The sequence below is a fragment of the Clarias gariepinus genome, chromosome 16 (genome assembly GCF_024256425.1).
Source record: "Clarias gariepinus isolate MV-2021 ecotype Netherlands chromosome 16, CGAR_prim_01v2, whole genome shotgun sequence".
NCBI lineage: Eukaryota > Metazoa > Chordata > Actinopteri > Siluriformes > Clariidae > Clarias > Clarias gariepinus.
This window is the reverse complement of record NC_071115.1, coordinates 24975000-24990274: the sequence shown is the minus strand read 5'-3', so window position 1 is coordinate 24990274 and position 15275 is coordinate 24975000. Positions and strand designations below refer to the sequence as shown.

General features: G+C 38.2%; 1 protein-coding gene across 1 annotated transcript; it reads right to left on the bottom strand.

The window, feature by feature from the left end:
- Positions 1–258: 258 nt before the first annotated feature.
- Positions 259–8676, bottom strand: dele1 (DAP3 binding cell death enhancer 1). The gene is made up of 12 exons (XM_053514076.1): positions 8464–8676; positions 6775–6877; positions 5527–5629; positions 5254–5398; positions 4839–5024; positions 4666–4730; positions 4487–4568; positions 3973–4115; positions 3167–3337; positions 2949–3041; positions 1409–1559; positions 259–933 (listed from the first exon to the last, which is right to left on the bottom strand). Exons 1-12 carry the CDS (start codon positions 8492–8494, stop codon positions 728–730), a joined length of 1479 nt encoding a protein of 492 aa, XP_053370051.1. The 5' UTR covers positions 8495–8676; the 3' UTR covers positions 259–727.
- Between the last annotated feature and the right edge of the window lie 6599 nt (positions 8677–15275).

Below are 15275 nucleotides of genomic sequence, written 5' to 3'. Positions count from 1 at the left end.
ACCGTGCCCATTAATGATTGACCCTTCCTCACTACATTCCCGCTGGCCAGCGTTCATTCTCCAATACAGCAGGTGGCAATGTGTAACAAGCTGGTTTGTGAGCTTTTTGTCATGCTATGCCTGCTATAAGTGACGCTTTTACGTGCCTTCCTACTTTATCAGCTATGGCTGTATAAGGCAGAGAAGAGGTCAGAGTTTGGCACTGTACAAACTGAGATTTCGTGGGAGATACAGCACTGATGATGTCATGACGGCCCTAATGTGAAAACGCCCTAAAACAACCGGGCGGAAAAGTTTTCTTTATGGCTTTTGTGAGAAACAGTTACAGTAGAGAAGAGCAAATGAACACTGGCGTTAAAAATCAGTACTGGAACACGACTGTTCTGCTACACAACTTTATACCTTTAAACACTAGTTTCTATTTATACTTGACTTGGCTTTCTGACAAAGTACAAAAAAATAAACATATCCATATATAAAAAAACATGCAAAGAACCTATAAAAGACCTACATGCAAATAAAGATACAGCAAAAGGCTTTCCAGGTCTCTGTAGCCTCTAGAAATGTGACTTGTTCACTCTCACCCAAATAACGACATGAAAACATTCACATTCAAATCCGACTGGATCTGTGAACATCCCACAAAAGCTCCCCCATTACCAGAGCTCCATGTTGGTTCTTGTGCGTTCAACATCAATCCTTGATTGACAATTTAAGTGCATGTGCGTTATCCCATGCCTATAATCCAGCCCCCACTTCTGCACTCAGTAAAAGGAGGCAGGGCTGAGAGACTGCCCATGCTCCATGAATGAGGAAGTGGTGAAGTCGGTGAATCCGTCTGTCGGTTTGTGGTTGGTGCCGGAAGAAGCATGGAGTCCAAAGGAAGACGATCCAAGACCGAGAGACAAGGAGCGGAACGGATAGAGCGCAGGACTAGAGAGAGAGAGAGAGAGAGAGAGAGAGAGAGAGAGAGAGAGAGAGGTGGTATTTTATATATCAAAGTGGTTAGGGTTAAAATGTATATATTATCTAGATATTTTCTATTATGTTTAATAGTAAAAGTAAGAGCATTTCACACGCAAACATGTGAAGAGAACTCAAGGGACTGGGACTAAACAGCTGTGTAGCAGATTGAGACTTAAATTTGCCAGAATGCACTGTGCAGTTTTGGGAAAAAGGTCATGTTGTCTGATGAGTCCGGATTTACCCTGGTGATGTGCAAGTGCATTTCAGAAATATACTTCACCGTCTGAGGGGAAGCTTGATGCTAACATAGACAAGCTAAAAGTTAAAAACAAACCGAGTGCTTAAAAAAAAAAGGGCTAGTTATGCTGCAAAACCCTCAACTTGGCTGAGGAAAAAATGTGTTATTAAAAGCACCAGGGAGATTTTGTGTGCGTGCGCTCACCTTCTCGTTTGTGCAGGTCGAGTTTGTTCTTGGCTTTCAGGTTTCCTTGAGCTGCTGCTTTCTCGTAGTAACAAACTGCAGTCGTGTAACAGAGGGGAACTCCGAACCCGATCTCATAGCACTGACCGAGAAACAGCAAACCAGTACTGTCCTACACACACACACACTTCAGATTATGCTCTGAACAAGTTTCCTTGGGTTCACAGTTGCGCAAGAACCCATGCCTTAGATGTAATGCTTAAATAAAATCGGTAAAATGAAATACCTATAGATATTATGTTTACTGCATAGTGTACATTTGTTCTTGTACAAATATCTGCATAAGGAGTTTCCAGGCATGCGAGTACGGACCGTGTAAAGATTCAAGATTCAAGATTCAAGATTCAAATAACTTTATTAATCCCAGAGGGAAATTGCTTATGCTCGGTTACAGGTGCTCACAGTTGTTAACTAAGAAAGGTAATAAAGAATAAAGGTAATAAATAATAATAATAATAATAAAAAAAAAAAAAAAAATAAAAAAAAAAACTCTTAAAACAGTAAGTACCATAAGAATATGACTCAGGGCCACTTGTAAGTATTGCACAGTAACCTAGTATTGTTTATGTAATATTGTATTATTGTGTGAGATCTTGTATTACATATTTTCTCGGGAAGTAGTATTGCAGTAGTTGTATTTTTAATATGGTATGTGATAATGTCCTATTGTGAAACGGTTAGTGAAAAAAATCCACATACATGTGTGTATGAGTTACAGGGAGGAGTTGTAAATTTTTATGGCTGTTGGGAGAAAGGATCTTCTGTGGCGCTCTGTGGAACACTTGATAGTAATCAGTCTCTGGCTGAAACTGCTCCTCTGTTCAGCAAAGACACTGTGTAGCGGGTGAGAAGGATTGTTCAAAATGGATTGTACTTTGGATAGAATCCTCCTCTTTGCCACTACATCCACAGAGTCAAGCTCCATGCCTAGCACCGATCCGGCCTTTTTAATTGACTTGTCCAGTTTGTTCTTATCAGACACCCTAATATTACCACCCCAACAGACCACAGCATAAAAAATGACACTCGCCACAACGGTTTCATAGAACATCCGCAGAATGGTGTTACAGACGTTAAAAGTCCTGAGCCTTCGAAGAAAATACAACCGACTCTGTCCTTTCTTGTCATGGTTTGAAAGGGCGACCTTACTTAGTAAATACAAAATAAAGTTATAAGTAAATAATGGAAAGAAAGTAAAATAAAAGTAAAAACACACGAAAATTTCGAGAGCAACCGCACCAAGCTGCTGCACGCTCACGCATGCGCAGTATATGTAAACACGATTTATAAATATAGCAATAAACATAAATCACAAATACTGACTAAGAATAAAACATATATGCAATATTTAAAAGGATTTTCGTTTCAAATCGTGTTAACACTTGGACCTGGGCCAAAAATAGGTAAAATCAATGTTAAAATTTTCCACAGGATGGCGCTGTGGTCACAGTATGTGTGTATGAGTATAAACAGCATTTTTGTATGATGTGTTTTTACTCACTCCAGTGTTCGCTGCCATTCTGAAATAATGAACTGATTTTCCTCCATCAGTGTGTGGATCCTGAGAGAATAACACACCCAGATACAGCTGAGCCTGACGGAGAGGGAGAGAACAAGAGAGTGAAGGACAAGTAGAGCGAAAAAAACAAGTAAGAACCAGATTTAGAGTTACTGATGTTGTACGGAGGGTGTATTAGCGATCTTTCCCTCTCTCAGTACCTCAGTGAGTCCGGCAGCAGCGGCGCTCTGCAGAAGAGAGATGGCTGTAGCCGTAGCAGCGGGTTTGTCCTTGACTCTCTGCTGCCCCCTTGTGTTCAAGAGAAGTTTAGCCCAGCGGTACTGAGCCTGCGGGTGACCTGTCAATGCTGCCCGTTTGTAATATTGCAGAGCCTACACACACACACACACACAAATTTTATACCCATACTGTCTTACTTATAAAACTACACAAATCTGTGTCTTTGGAGTTTTCACTCCAAATATTGACTGTTAATTTTATAACTCTTTTATAACTCGATATTTATTGCTCTTTATAGATGTTTCTTTTATGCAGAAATGTTTTCAAAAGCATCTTTTGCTTATGCCATATATTTGTATGTGCCCAAGACTTTTGCACAGTTCTATAAGTAAAACAGTTGTTAGGTTTTACTGAGCTTTCTGGAGAATATAAGTTCTTCTGGTAACTTTGTCACACTTGCTTCTTTCTATTTTTATGCAAATCCCAGGAGCATTAGAGTTTTTTGTTTCTATCTAAAAACTGGTCTGTCTTGTACTATATATTTTTTTCTTTACAGCCATGCATATATGCTCCTGTAATGTTATTTATTTATTTATTCATTTTAAAGTTATATATGAACATACTGAATGATTTTCTATATAATTATGCAGACACGATAAACATATATAACACAATTGGTATCTTTAGCATATAATATGGTGCCTAAGACTTTCTAAAGCTTTTTTAGCTTTCGAGCTAAAGCTTTGTCGTCCATGCTTCATGCTTGTAAATAGAAAAACATTCTTGCCTTGCTAAGATCTTTCCCGACTCCATGTCCCATCTCATAACACACCCCGATGTTAAACTGAGCTTTGCTGTAATTCTGCTGAGCCGAAGCCTGGAAACACTCGAACGCTGCCTTATGATCTCCTGCTTTTGCACTCTCCAGACCTGTAACATCCGGAAATTGACAACGATTAGAGAAATGCCATTACTAGGTAGTAAGTCTACCGTTACCGTCGCACTGCTTGTGTGGCCATGAAGCTTGAGAATAACGAGCAATTTAATATACCAAGTAAAGAATACAAACACTCTGAAGTGTGCTGGTATTGGAAAATAATCAATGACAGAAAGTTGTAATAAGACCCAAAGCAAAGTGCTGGGTTACTGTTGATTATTTTCCCAGGGCAGCACATCTGGAAGTGTTGTATTCTACACCTTGTGCAAGTTTGTACAGTATGTATTCCTTGTGTTGTCACAGCTACTGCTCCTATAAACAGCCACATTTTGCATTCATTAAATCAAACGGGGAATGTTTTTACCGATAATGTTGAGGATGACCGGCACGCTGTTGCCTGCGACGTCTCTCAGGTTCTGCTCGGCCTCGTCCAGAGAGAACCTTGTCTGTCAAAATGAGCACAATGGTCAATGGTGTCTTCTGTGAAATCAGGTTGGAGGTATTTTTTTTTAATGAGGCAGCTGGATTGGTCAGTAACCGCACCTGTCCTTGTGGCTCTTCACGTTCGACAGCTGCTGTTTGTGGAACGGTAAAGTCTGAGAAAGCTTCTAAGGTGATACAGAAATGCAAGAACTCACAAAACAGTAGCATGTGATAAAAACGTAGCCAAAACACGATGACGTTATAAGTTAACTAAAGCAAGATTGTGTAGTGACCTGTGATGTTATGGTTGTTTGTCTCCTCCTGCTGGTCAAATAGGAGGTTGCCAGGTTCAGCTAAAGCATCGTAATTATAAACGCTGCTGCTGCTGCTGCTGTTGCTGCTGCTTTGCTCTGGACTTGCTAACGCCTCCTTTAAACCCATGACACACACTCCAGGGGGCAAAACGACATGCCCCGACACTGTGAAAGTAAAACAGGCAGGAACAAATAAAAAATCAGGGGGTGTTATTAATAAATTAAATGTAAAACAGTACTCTATGTGTATTAGTAGCAAAATAAAGGAAAAATAAAAACATAGAATGATCAGATCAGTATGTTGTACATTTGTCAGATTTGAAGAATGTGGCACATTTGGCTTTAGGAGATGGTGGTGTTTGATCGGACAGAATAGATAATCAATAACACTTACGCATTTCGAGGAGGATCTTGTGTGTGCATTTCGGTATAAGACCCAGTTTTTGATGGCAGGCGGTTCTTGGGTTCTGTTCGCCAACAGAGGAGAACTGAGAGTGGATCCTCCTGCAGATCTGCATAAACAGAACTGCCGCAGCACCCTACATACAAACACAAACACACACAAAACAATCATGCATGTGAAAAACATTTGAAATATTCTGAATTTGCTGAATTAACAGACTTTGTAAACTGAAATGATGTGTGTGAGTGCGAGAGTGTTCTGTACCCATCCCACTGCATCCAGCGCGGTGTATCTCGGCATTCTGGCAGAGCGGAACTCTGCCGTTTTTTTGTTTTTCTTCTGCTCCCCATCATCCCCTCTTTGAGACCTAAAATCAAAAATAGATGATTAAGCTATGTGACTGGCAAGTGTAACATAAGGATGGATTGCATTATGCGTTATTTATATTCACTGCATCAAAGTTTTTTCCATAAAGGATTTAAAGCTCATACATGGCTTAATATAATTAAAGATCTAGCATGGGGAAATTTTTTAACAAACCCAACAGTGTTTGAAGATGCCAGATTGTGTTCGTTTCTTCAATTTTTCTTAAAGAAAAAATATGTTTTACGTGGTTTAGAGTCAAATGTTGGCAAGCAATGAACACTTCCTTCACTCACTATTGTAGTTGATTCATTTGTAGACTAAAGTGAAAGCCAGGTTCATGTTAAGTCGAACTCTACATTTCCCAGAATTCATTTTCTGACAATTGTCAAAAAAAAAATTTCAAAAGTGCTGCCTGTAGTTCCTGTGGCGTTTGAAATTTATCCTATACAAAGTTATAAAGGCTTCTAGCTTTCACTTTGCAGCATGTACACACTATTATGAAATCACATCAGATATTTAAAACAGATGAAAAAAATACCTCTAATTTTAGAGCAGTCTTAGATTAAGTGAGTATTAAAAGGCTTTATGAAAATAATATGAACTTGAAATATTATTATTATTTTATAGTACATCAGAGGTTAGAGATTATCCTGGTGCAAATTGTTCAAAATTGAAGCGTGAAGCTGATGCTCAATCCCTGAGCATATACTACTGTCTCTATACTATAAAGTCGACAACATGTAATAAAAATAAATTCTATGTTGCTGTTGAATCTGAATCGATGCTCATGGGAGAGTTGGATCATTGTAAAGAGTGCTTATAAGGGTCAAAACTAGAACAGTAGAAATCCATGAATGTCCATGTAGTCTGTGTGGGGTTGTGCCAGGATATCGCCACTCATGAAACATCCCGTGCACAATCAGAAATTAATAAATAGTTCACCTGGACCTGTTTTTGTTTGTTTGTTTGTTTTTTTGCCTCACACTGTCCCTGCCACTTTATTCCATTCTATTCCACTATTCCATAACTGGAATTTATCCACTCTCAGAGTTCTCACTCTTTCATATTTTGGGATGAATCTCTGTTTTTAAAAAACAGAAGACAGACTGATAATGTGATGATGCAATGCTGTGATCGAGTAATTACCGACTGCTAGAGAGCACCGATGATGAGCTGATGACTTCGTCTTCAACATGGTGGCCGTTTGAGAGACGCAAAGACGAAGTGTTGCCATGGCACCGGCTTAAAACTGTTCACAAAACAATAAGAAGACAAAAAGCATTGAAAACATAATAAGGAGGTAGGTCGGTATCTATTGAAACACATGGCTGGCTTTTTATCACATTATAATCCATATAAATACATATTCTACGGTAGAACAAAAGTCACATAAAAGAGGTAAAAATCATGCACTTTAACTTCCTTCCAGTTAATTTAAGAAAACGAGTTCCTTGAGGGTTCCTTTCGATATTTAAAGTAAAGAATATTCAGCTTCACATATATATATATATATATATATATATATATATATATATATTTCCTACATTGATCAGATTTCTACAGGTCTAGTTTGGACCTTTATAAAAAGAGCATTTTTTTTTTTTTACAATGATCCAACTCTCCCATGAACATTGATTCCAATTTAACAGCAACACTGAATTTATTTTAATTACATGTTTTCAATATTATAGTATATAAACAGTAATATACTGTATGTTTAGGGATCGAGCATTTGCTTTACTTTTCTGTTCCAGTCAGAACAATTTGCACCCAGGATAATCTCTAACCTCTGATGTCTTATATAATAATAATAATAATAATAATAATAATAATAATAATATTTCAAGTCATTCAATATTATTTTCATAAAGCCATTTTTTAAAATAATTTAATCTAACACTGCTCTAAAATTATTTAAAAATTTATTTTAGAATTTAAATTAATTCTAAAAATTTTTTTTTTCAGCTGTTTTAAATATCTGATGTGATTTCATAAGTGGAAGGTAGAAGCCTTTATAAGTCCTGTAGAAAGCTAAGGCATACAGTATGAAGCGAATATTTCATAATTTCATTAAATATCAATTTATGTTTTAAACCAACTGGAAAAAGGAAACACTCTCTCGCTTACTCACGTTGTGTATACCACTTTATTATGTATACAGGGTTGCAGGAGGTCTGGAACCTATTCCAGGAGACTTAAGGTACAAGGCGGGGTTTCACCCTAGGTGAAGTGCCAATCCATTACAGGGCACACACACACACACACACACCTGCGCGCGCACATATGCTCATTCACACACTACTAGCAAATTTGGAACGCCAATTAAACTAATCTCCATGTCTTTGGAGTGTGGAAGGAAACCAGAGTACCCGGACGAAACCCACTAAGCACAGGGAGAGGAATCGAACCCGGACCCTGGATGTGCAGTGCAAGGTGACAGTGCTTAACCACTGAGCCACCGTGGCATTATATGCCATAATTATATACATTATATATTATGAACTATCCTTTTGAGAAAAATATATAATTCATAGACAAACTCAATTATTCAAGTGTCGAAATGACGTTGAGCAGAAGTGAAAACAGTGTAGCACGCCTCGGGTCAGTGAACGCACCATTTATAACTAACAGGAAGCGCGGCATGCTGCATTCAAGTGCTGTGCGTTCTAATGTTATTTTTAAACACTGCTAATAAAACAGACTCGGTAAACCGTTTAAGGGTTACAGTTATCGGTGTATTTATATAGGAAGAAATTGAAAGATAAAATATATACAGTATATCTAAAAATATGTGACATGTGACAGCTATATGAACAAAACAGAGGACACTCTCACCTCTCCCCACCAGGCTTTGTACTCGCCACATCTTTAGCTCGTTCTTTTGTCTCAGTTAATGATCTTGTGCGTTATTACCTTTCCTAAGATGTACAACTAATTCTTTGATTTGGTTTGTTGTTTAGGTTGTGTCCATGATATGAGAAACATTGCACGAGAGACCTGCGGCTTCCGCATGCAGATCTAAAGCAAAAGTCACAAGACAGTTCCTGATGTTACAGGGGGCGTGGCCACTGTGCGTAAGGCGGGGCTAATAGGACGTAAAGTGATGCAAGCGCTTGATCGTAACAGATCAGAAATACTCACTAACTCACTCATCTTCTATACCGCTTTATCCTGTATTCAGGGTCGCATGGAAACAGAAATACTACTGGGCATAAATAAAAATATTACTAAATATTTCTATCTTTGGCATACTGCAATGCATAGTAATAGATAGATTTAACAAGTCATACTCAATAAACAGTAAATCATCAAAACCAAATATCAAATCATATTGATAATAATTTTACAATTTAAAACTGTAACCTAATATAGATTATTATTATTATTATTAAATAATCTGCAGTCTGCTCAGTGATTATTATTATTATTATTATTATTATTATTACATATCCTTCTGCTAAGTGACCATGAGGGGGCAGCACTGTCAACCAGAAATCATCATATCAAAATACCATTGTGGAGATTTTATCCTAAACTTTGCTTCAGTACATATCAACTGGAGAAAAAAAATTCTGATAATTATGCAAAACGGGCTATAAAAAACATATTATTTTTATATAAATTTTTAATTAAGTGTACAACATGAATTAATCCAGCTTTACATGTTTCACTTTTTCATCGTCGATACGCTTTATCCTGTATACAGGGTCGCAGGGAGCTTGGAGGCCTATTGCAGGAGACTTAGGGCATAAGGCGGTGTACACCCCAGGATGCCATTGCAGAGCACACACAGGCACACACTCTATAGGAAATTTGGGAAGGCCAAATAGCCTAATCTGCATGTTGTTGGACTATGGGAGGAAACCCATCAAGCACAGATAGAACATGCAAACTCCAGGGACACAGACCACGAGGCGGGAATCGAGCCCGACCCCGGAGTGGCCGGGTGACAGCGCTTACCACTAAGCCACTGTGCCACCTCTTCACATGTTTTAATTAAAGTTAATTGTATAAGCACAACAAATACAATTATTAATGGAGTAAGATTGGCATATATATTACATTATTTAAAGTTTAATTTACATTTAATATATATCAACAATAAAGAAAAAATAAATCTTCTTTTCACTTTGCCCAAAAATGCCCTTAAGTTCATGTTTTGCACAACAAGTAATTAATCACACACATAACCCTAACATAACATTTATTTGTAAGTACTTTAATGATATATTTATTCACTTATTTATTCACTCCTTTTATTTATTTAATATTTTTAGTTATTAACACAGTCTCTACAAGCTTTTTCTGTTCAGACATAGATGGATCTGCATGCCTGGTTTGTGTTTGTCTGTTCAATGTTATAATATTTTCTTCAGTGTCTGTATGTCTTATGACACACACTTGCTCACTGTAGCGCACACACACACACACACACACACACACACACTATTTCCTTTGGGACAAGGGCTGATTTGGAAGGTCAGTTAACTTACTGTCAGCTTCATTTTGAGAAAGTGCTAGAATGTTCTAATGAGGCTTCTTGACAACTGAGCGCTCACGCAGCCATAACATTGATGGCTAAGGAAGTGCAGGCGCACATGAGTGTCAGCACTAATAAATACAGTGTCTTTTTACACAACAACTTAAAAAATATAGGCCTATAGTGTGATGAGGTGAAGCAATATGCCATCCATATTATTGAACTCATGTTAAACATCCACCTGACATGCTAGATACTGATTAGCAAATACGTTTGCAAGCTTTAGGCTAACTACTAAATAAGCTTCAGGAGATGTTCTAGTAATCACTTTTGATGCTATATCTACACACATTATTATTATGTTTTGTTTTTTTGTTTTTAAACCTGTGTCACTTGCTAGCAGGAATGCTAATGAGACATCTTTAGTTAAACTCTGGGACTTTGTAGAGATTGTTGTATGTTTATTTTTCCAGCGCCTTGTGTACCCTCAGCTATATGTACCCTAAATATGATTCCTACCTCAATACACAAAATATATGAAAAAGTCATATATTTTAAAAAAATTCTCATTGCTAATCAGACTTCACCTTGGGTGCCCATGATCGTGTCACCAGTTTACTAGTATATAATTAATACAATGTTATTCACCTGACTGTGGTGTTATTGTTGTGGTTGATCAGTGTATGTTATTTTGGTAAATATGTTTATTAATAATAAGTTATTTTAAAGGCATAGGAAACTTCCTTAATAGGTTAACATACAAGATGTTCAATATGATGTTCAACAAGTTGAAACTAAACAAATACATTTAAGGATAAACTAGGGTGGATCATAACTGACCACAAAAACACCGAGCATTTAAACATCCACCCTAAGTAAGCTCTGACTGTCCCCACAATGAACATCCATGGATGGTTAGTCATAGGTTTAAATCATACCTCAAAACATGGGGAGCAACTCTACAGACCTATTTTAAAAGATACACTATGCACCATGGGTAGACTATGTACCATAGTGACACAAGAACATTGGGTCATGCCAAAATAGGTTACCCCTTTTACCCAGCTACCAGGTGAGCTGATCCAGAACATATGAGTGAAGCTGAAAGTAAAACATAATCTAGGAAAAGCTTGATAGCAAGTTGCTAAAGGCTGGTCACATCGAAATTCTTCTTTGTTCATTAGAGCCATCTGACGGAAGCCATCAGAATGCAACTTGAAAGAACTTTTGTGGATCCATGGCTTGATTTTCACTTCACCAACAAATAGAATCATAAAATTTTGATGACAAGAGTGTGCTGAAGGACTCTCTTGCACCTACTGAAAAGCTGAGCCTTTGTGGAGCAGGTGCAGTGTGTGTGCTGAAGATTCTGAAAATCCCACAAACCACTGGAAGTTTCCAGATCCCAGAAACCAGTGGTGCTTCATAATAGACCTGTGGTAGGACCAATCCTGCTGCACAGCTTATACAGTATCTTGTGCTTTTCCATGCACAGTATATTAAAATTAATCCTCCTGGGACAAGAGGCACAGACTTTACATATATATTGTTGATTCCATGGTAATAGTGGTCCAGGGGGGAAAAAATGCAGGTTATGCTTTTCCAACCAAGAAAATCTCAAAACATGGACATCATGTTATAATCTTCAATTCCAAATCACATCAGCAGGGGCTTAAGCTATTGCTTGCCCTTTTTTATGTAAAGACGATGCACCATGAAACCAAAAAAAAAAAGGTCTATGCTAGCAGAGATAGTTCGCAGAGTTGCACTTGTGTGGTTCCAGGATCTGATTGATAAAGCAGAGTTATTTATGCAATACATGCACATTGGTACCTGAAAAAAAGAAGAGAATTTTTTTTCTTACCTTTAAACTGACTAACTAATCATTAGAGTTGGCATAGTGCTTCTCTGACCTGGCTTCATATGGATATGCCTATACATAGACACAATCTGACTTGAGCTGTCTTCTTATGTGTATTGAGTGGAAGGATCTGCGTGACTAGTGGCTATATGTCACTGTGTTTAATAATGTACGGGGACTGTCACTGAAATGGGCATTAGTCCATTCTGTATAGGCTTTAGGCTTGTACAGTTTGAGCTAGAAAAAAGCCCCACCATTGATTCTTCATTTGCTCTGCATATTTTTCTTACTTGGTGCTTGGTTCTGCAAACATCATAAAACTGGGTTAATGTTTATACTATGTTTTGGCCAAGAAACAGGTGTCAATGTAAACACTATGAAGATAGCAAATGGATTTCTGATTAATAATAAATAAAATATGTTCTTTCTTAAATCATTTTTTCAGGTGTATCCCATTTGCGTCATTCTGTTCTTTGGTCTGCGTTAAATAGAAGTCTTGAACCTTGTGTGTGTGTGTGTGTGTGTGTGTGTGTGTGTGTGGTCCAGCCTGTAATTATAATTCCTCCCACACCAGTGTTCCAGTTCCTCACCGCCTCCTCCTTACGCTCCCTATTGAGCAGGTTTCTAAAATGAAAGTTGGTTTTGGTTTGTTTTCTTTAGTCATACACTATATGAACAGAAAAACTCGTGTCCAGGAAGAAGAGGCAATGGGTTGCGGATTGCAACCGGTGAATCTTGAAATGAAGCATTTTAGATGCACGGATCCTTTTGGCTGTTTGAAATGGATCCCGATACCAGGCTTAGATGTGGTGACTATGGTCAGGAAAGGCCTTTTTGAACTAAACCCACTGAAACCAGCCCTGCGTTCCAATACTGTTTTTAATTCGCTCTCATCAACTTTTTCTTCCTGCTTCCCCATCGCTGTTTAAGGTCATTTCATTATGTTATATGGTCAGCTGAAGGTTGTTAAGGACCTGAAGGATATTTTAAACGTATAAAATCTTACATGACAGGGTAAAAGGTTGTGTTGCTGTCCCACAGGCACTCAGTTCAGACACTTAGTTTGCAGAAGGGTAACTAGAATCTAGATATTTGTAGTAATATGGAATAATGGGTACATTTAATTTCAAACTTCCATTAAGAATCTGATTGGATATAAGTGCACACATCACTTTGTCCTGTAAGTGCATTCTAACCTCATTAGGGAACTATCCTAATTCCAGTTTAATTTTAATATTCTTTAATGTTTAGGTGGATAGACTACCTCTTGGTGTGCATTAGGAACCAAGGCACCCTAGTCATATCTTTCTTCTTTATATGTAGGCCACTTCCTGTTAGACCATCAGAGGCAGGCAACATGATTGGAAGTTGATGAATTTGAGTTTAATGGGGTGGTTCTGTACAAAGATGGCTGATAGCCGGTAACCAAATGCAAAAAAAAAAAAAGCCTGGAAACCACCATGATGCAAATTCCTTACCTTGATGACCAGCACCTTCGATGGCATAATATACATTTTTAGTCTGCACTTCCTAACAGTATAAATGAATGTATGAATTGTTTACTATGTGCCGTGTGATAGCCTGGCATCTCATTTAGAGTGAATTCCTGCTTCATGCCCAGTGTCCTTGGAAATCACCATGACCTGGATCAGGTTAGAGTTACTTATTGAAAGCACAGGCGTGACAATACACTTGCTTACAGTCCATTTCTTAGTCATCATGGTTCATCAAATTAACCTGAGGATGAGGGTGAAAATGGGTCACACCCCAAAATACAGATGTTAATTTATATATCCAGACAGCCTCCATTCAGTCATCCAGAAACTAACATACAGGGACAACTAGCTCTCATGAAGCAGGGACACATTCTGCAGCTTGTTAACACCAAAACAGGTCACACAATTAGTATGCGGCTTCATTCACTGACGATACCCATCACTTCAGGGTGTGTCAGGCATTATCTCACTTGTCCATCAGAATTGTTCATGTGGCAAGATGCAGAACCAGCCACCATTAAGGATGATGTCATTGTTAACTTCAACAACAGGAATAAATCTATGGTGGTCCTCTTTTTTTACTACCAGTTATGAGATATTGTCTAGGTCTGACAGGTCCATCCATGGCTAATCTTACCGGGAGCAAAGCCATCAACCCAGGCTGTATAATTCAAGACACAATACTTATGTCCAGGGCAATCTTCTTCCACAGTGATGGGTGATGATGGTTCTCATTTGTGAAGACAGAAACCCCACTGAGAAAGGATCTAGTGGCCCAATATATACTACAGTATATGCCTTTACTTTTCCACTACTGGTTCTTCTCATGGTGAAGAGAATTGAAGAGAACAAACAAGTTGGTTTTCACAGGTGTGTTTGCCAATGTTTGAAACACCCTAGTAGCTTTCTTATCAAGCAGATCAGCTATCCCAAATGGATGGAGATATTTGACACCACCTTAGCCTGGTGGTCCGTCTCCACAGAATCACTTGGCTAATTGATTATGTGACCATATATTCTGGGAAACTTTTGAAAGCAAGAGGGTCTAGTACTTACTGTACTGTAGGTGCAAACTGTGTCTTCAATGGTGCACCATATTTATCTGGTGTATTGTAGAAAAAGCATTTCCCCTTTTATACAAAAAGCATTTTTTCTTCAGGGACTGTTAGAAAGTGACAAGTCTCAATTTACACTCCAGGTCTATGCGGTGGCTATTATTATGAAGATATTACTGCTGGAGGTTTGGGGCTCCCGTATGTACTGTAAGCAAAGGCTGACTGACTACAAAATGGACATCATCTCATTCTTCCTACCATGACACACTAAAACGAGCATCATGAGCTTTACTTGGAGCTTTACTTCATGGCCTTCTCTGGGACATGTCTACTACATGAAAACGTTGTGTTATACATCACATTGTCATTTCGAAAGGTCTTTGTTTGATCAAGAATGGACGAAGAATATCAAGAATATTCCCACCACCACTGGCAGTTATATGGGGTTCATAGGACGTTCTGGTTTCCATAACAACAAAGCATTGTTATTTGTTTGGCTGTGGTCAAGTATTTGTAGCTTTACTTAGTGCTTTAAAACTGCCTACGTGGTCCTTCTGTCTGGGGATGAATTATGGGTTTCATTCATGGGCTTCCCTCACAGCAGTGTGGGCCAATCCCAGGTGTCTATTTGCTCATTTATACAGAGCCACCTCAAATCACTGGGAAGTCTATTAATACTCAGTATAAGTAAGTCTATTAATAGTCATCCTTTTTCAAGGAACAATATGAGTTTATCTGCAAATGTAACTTTCGTA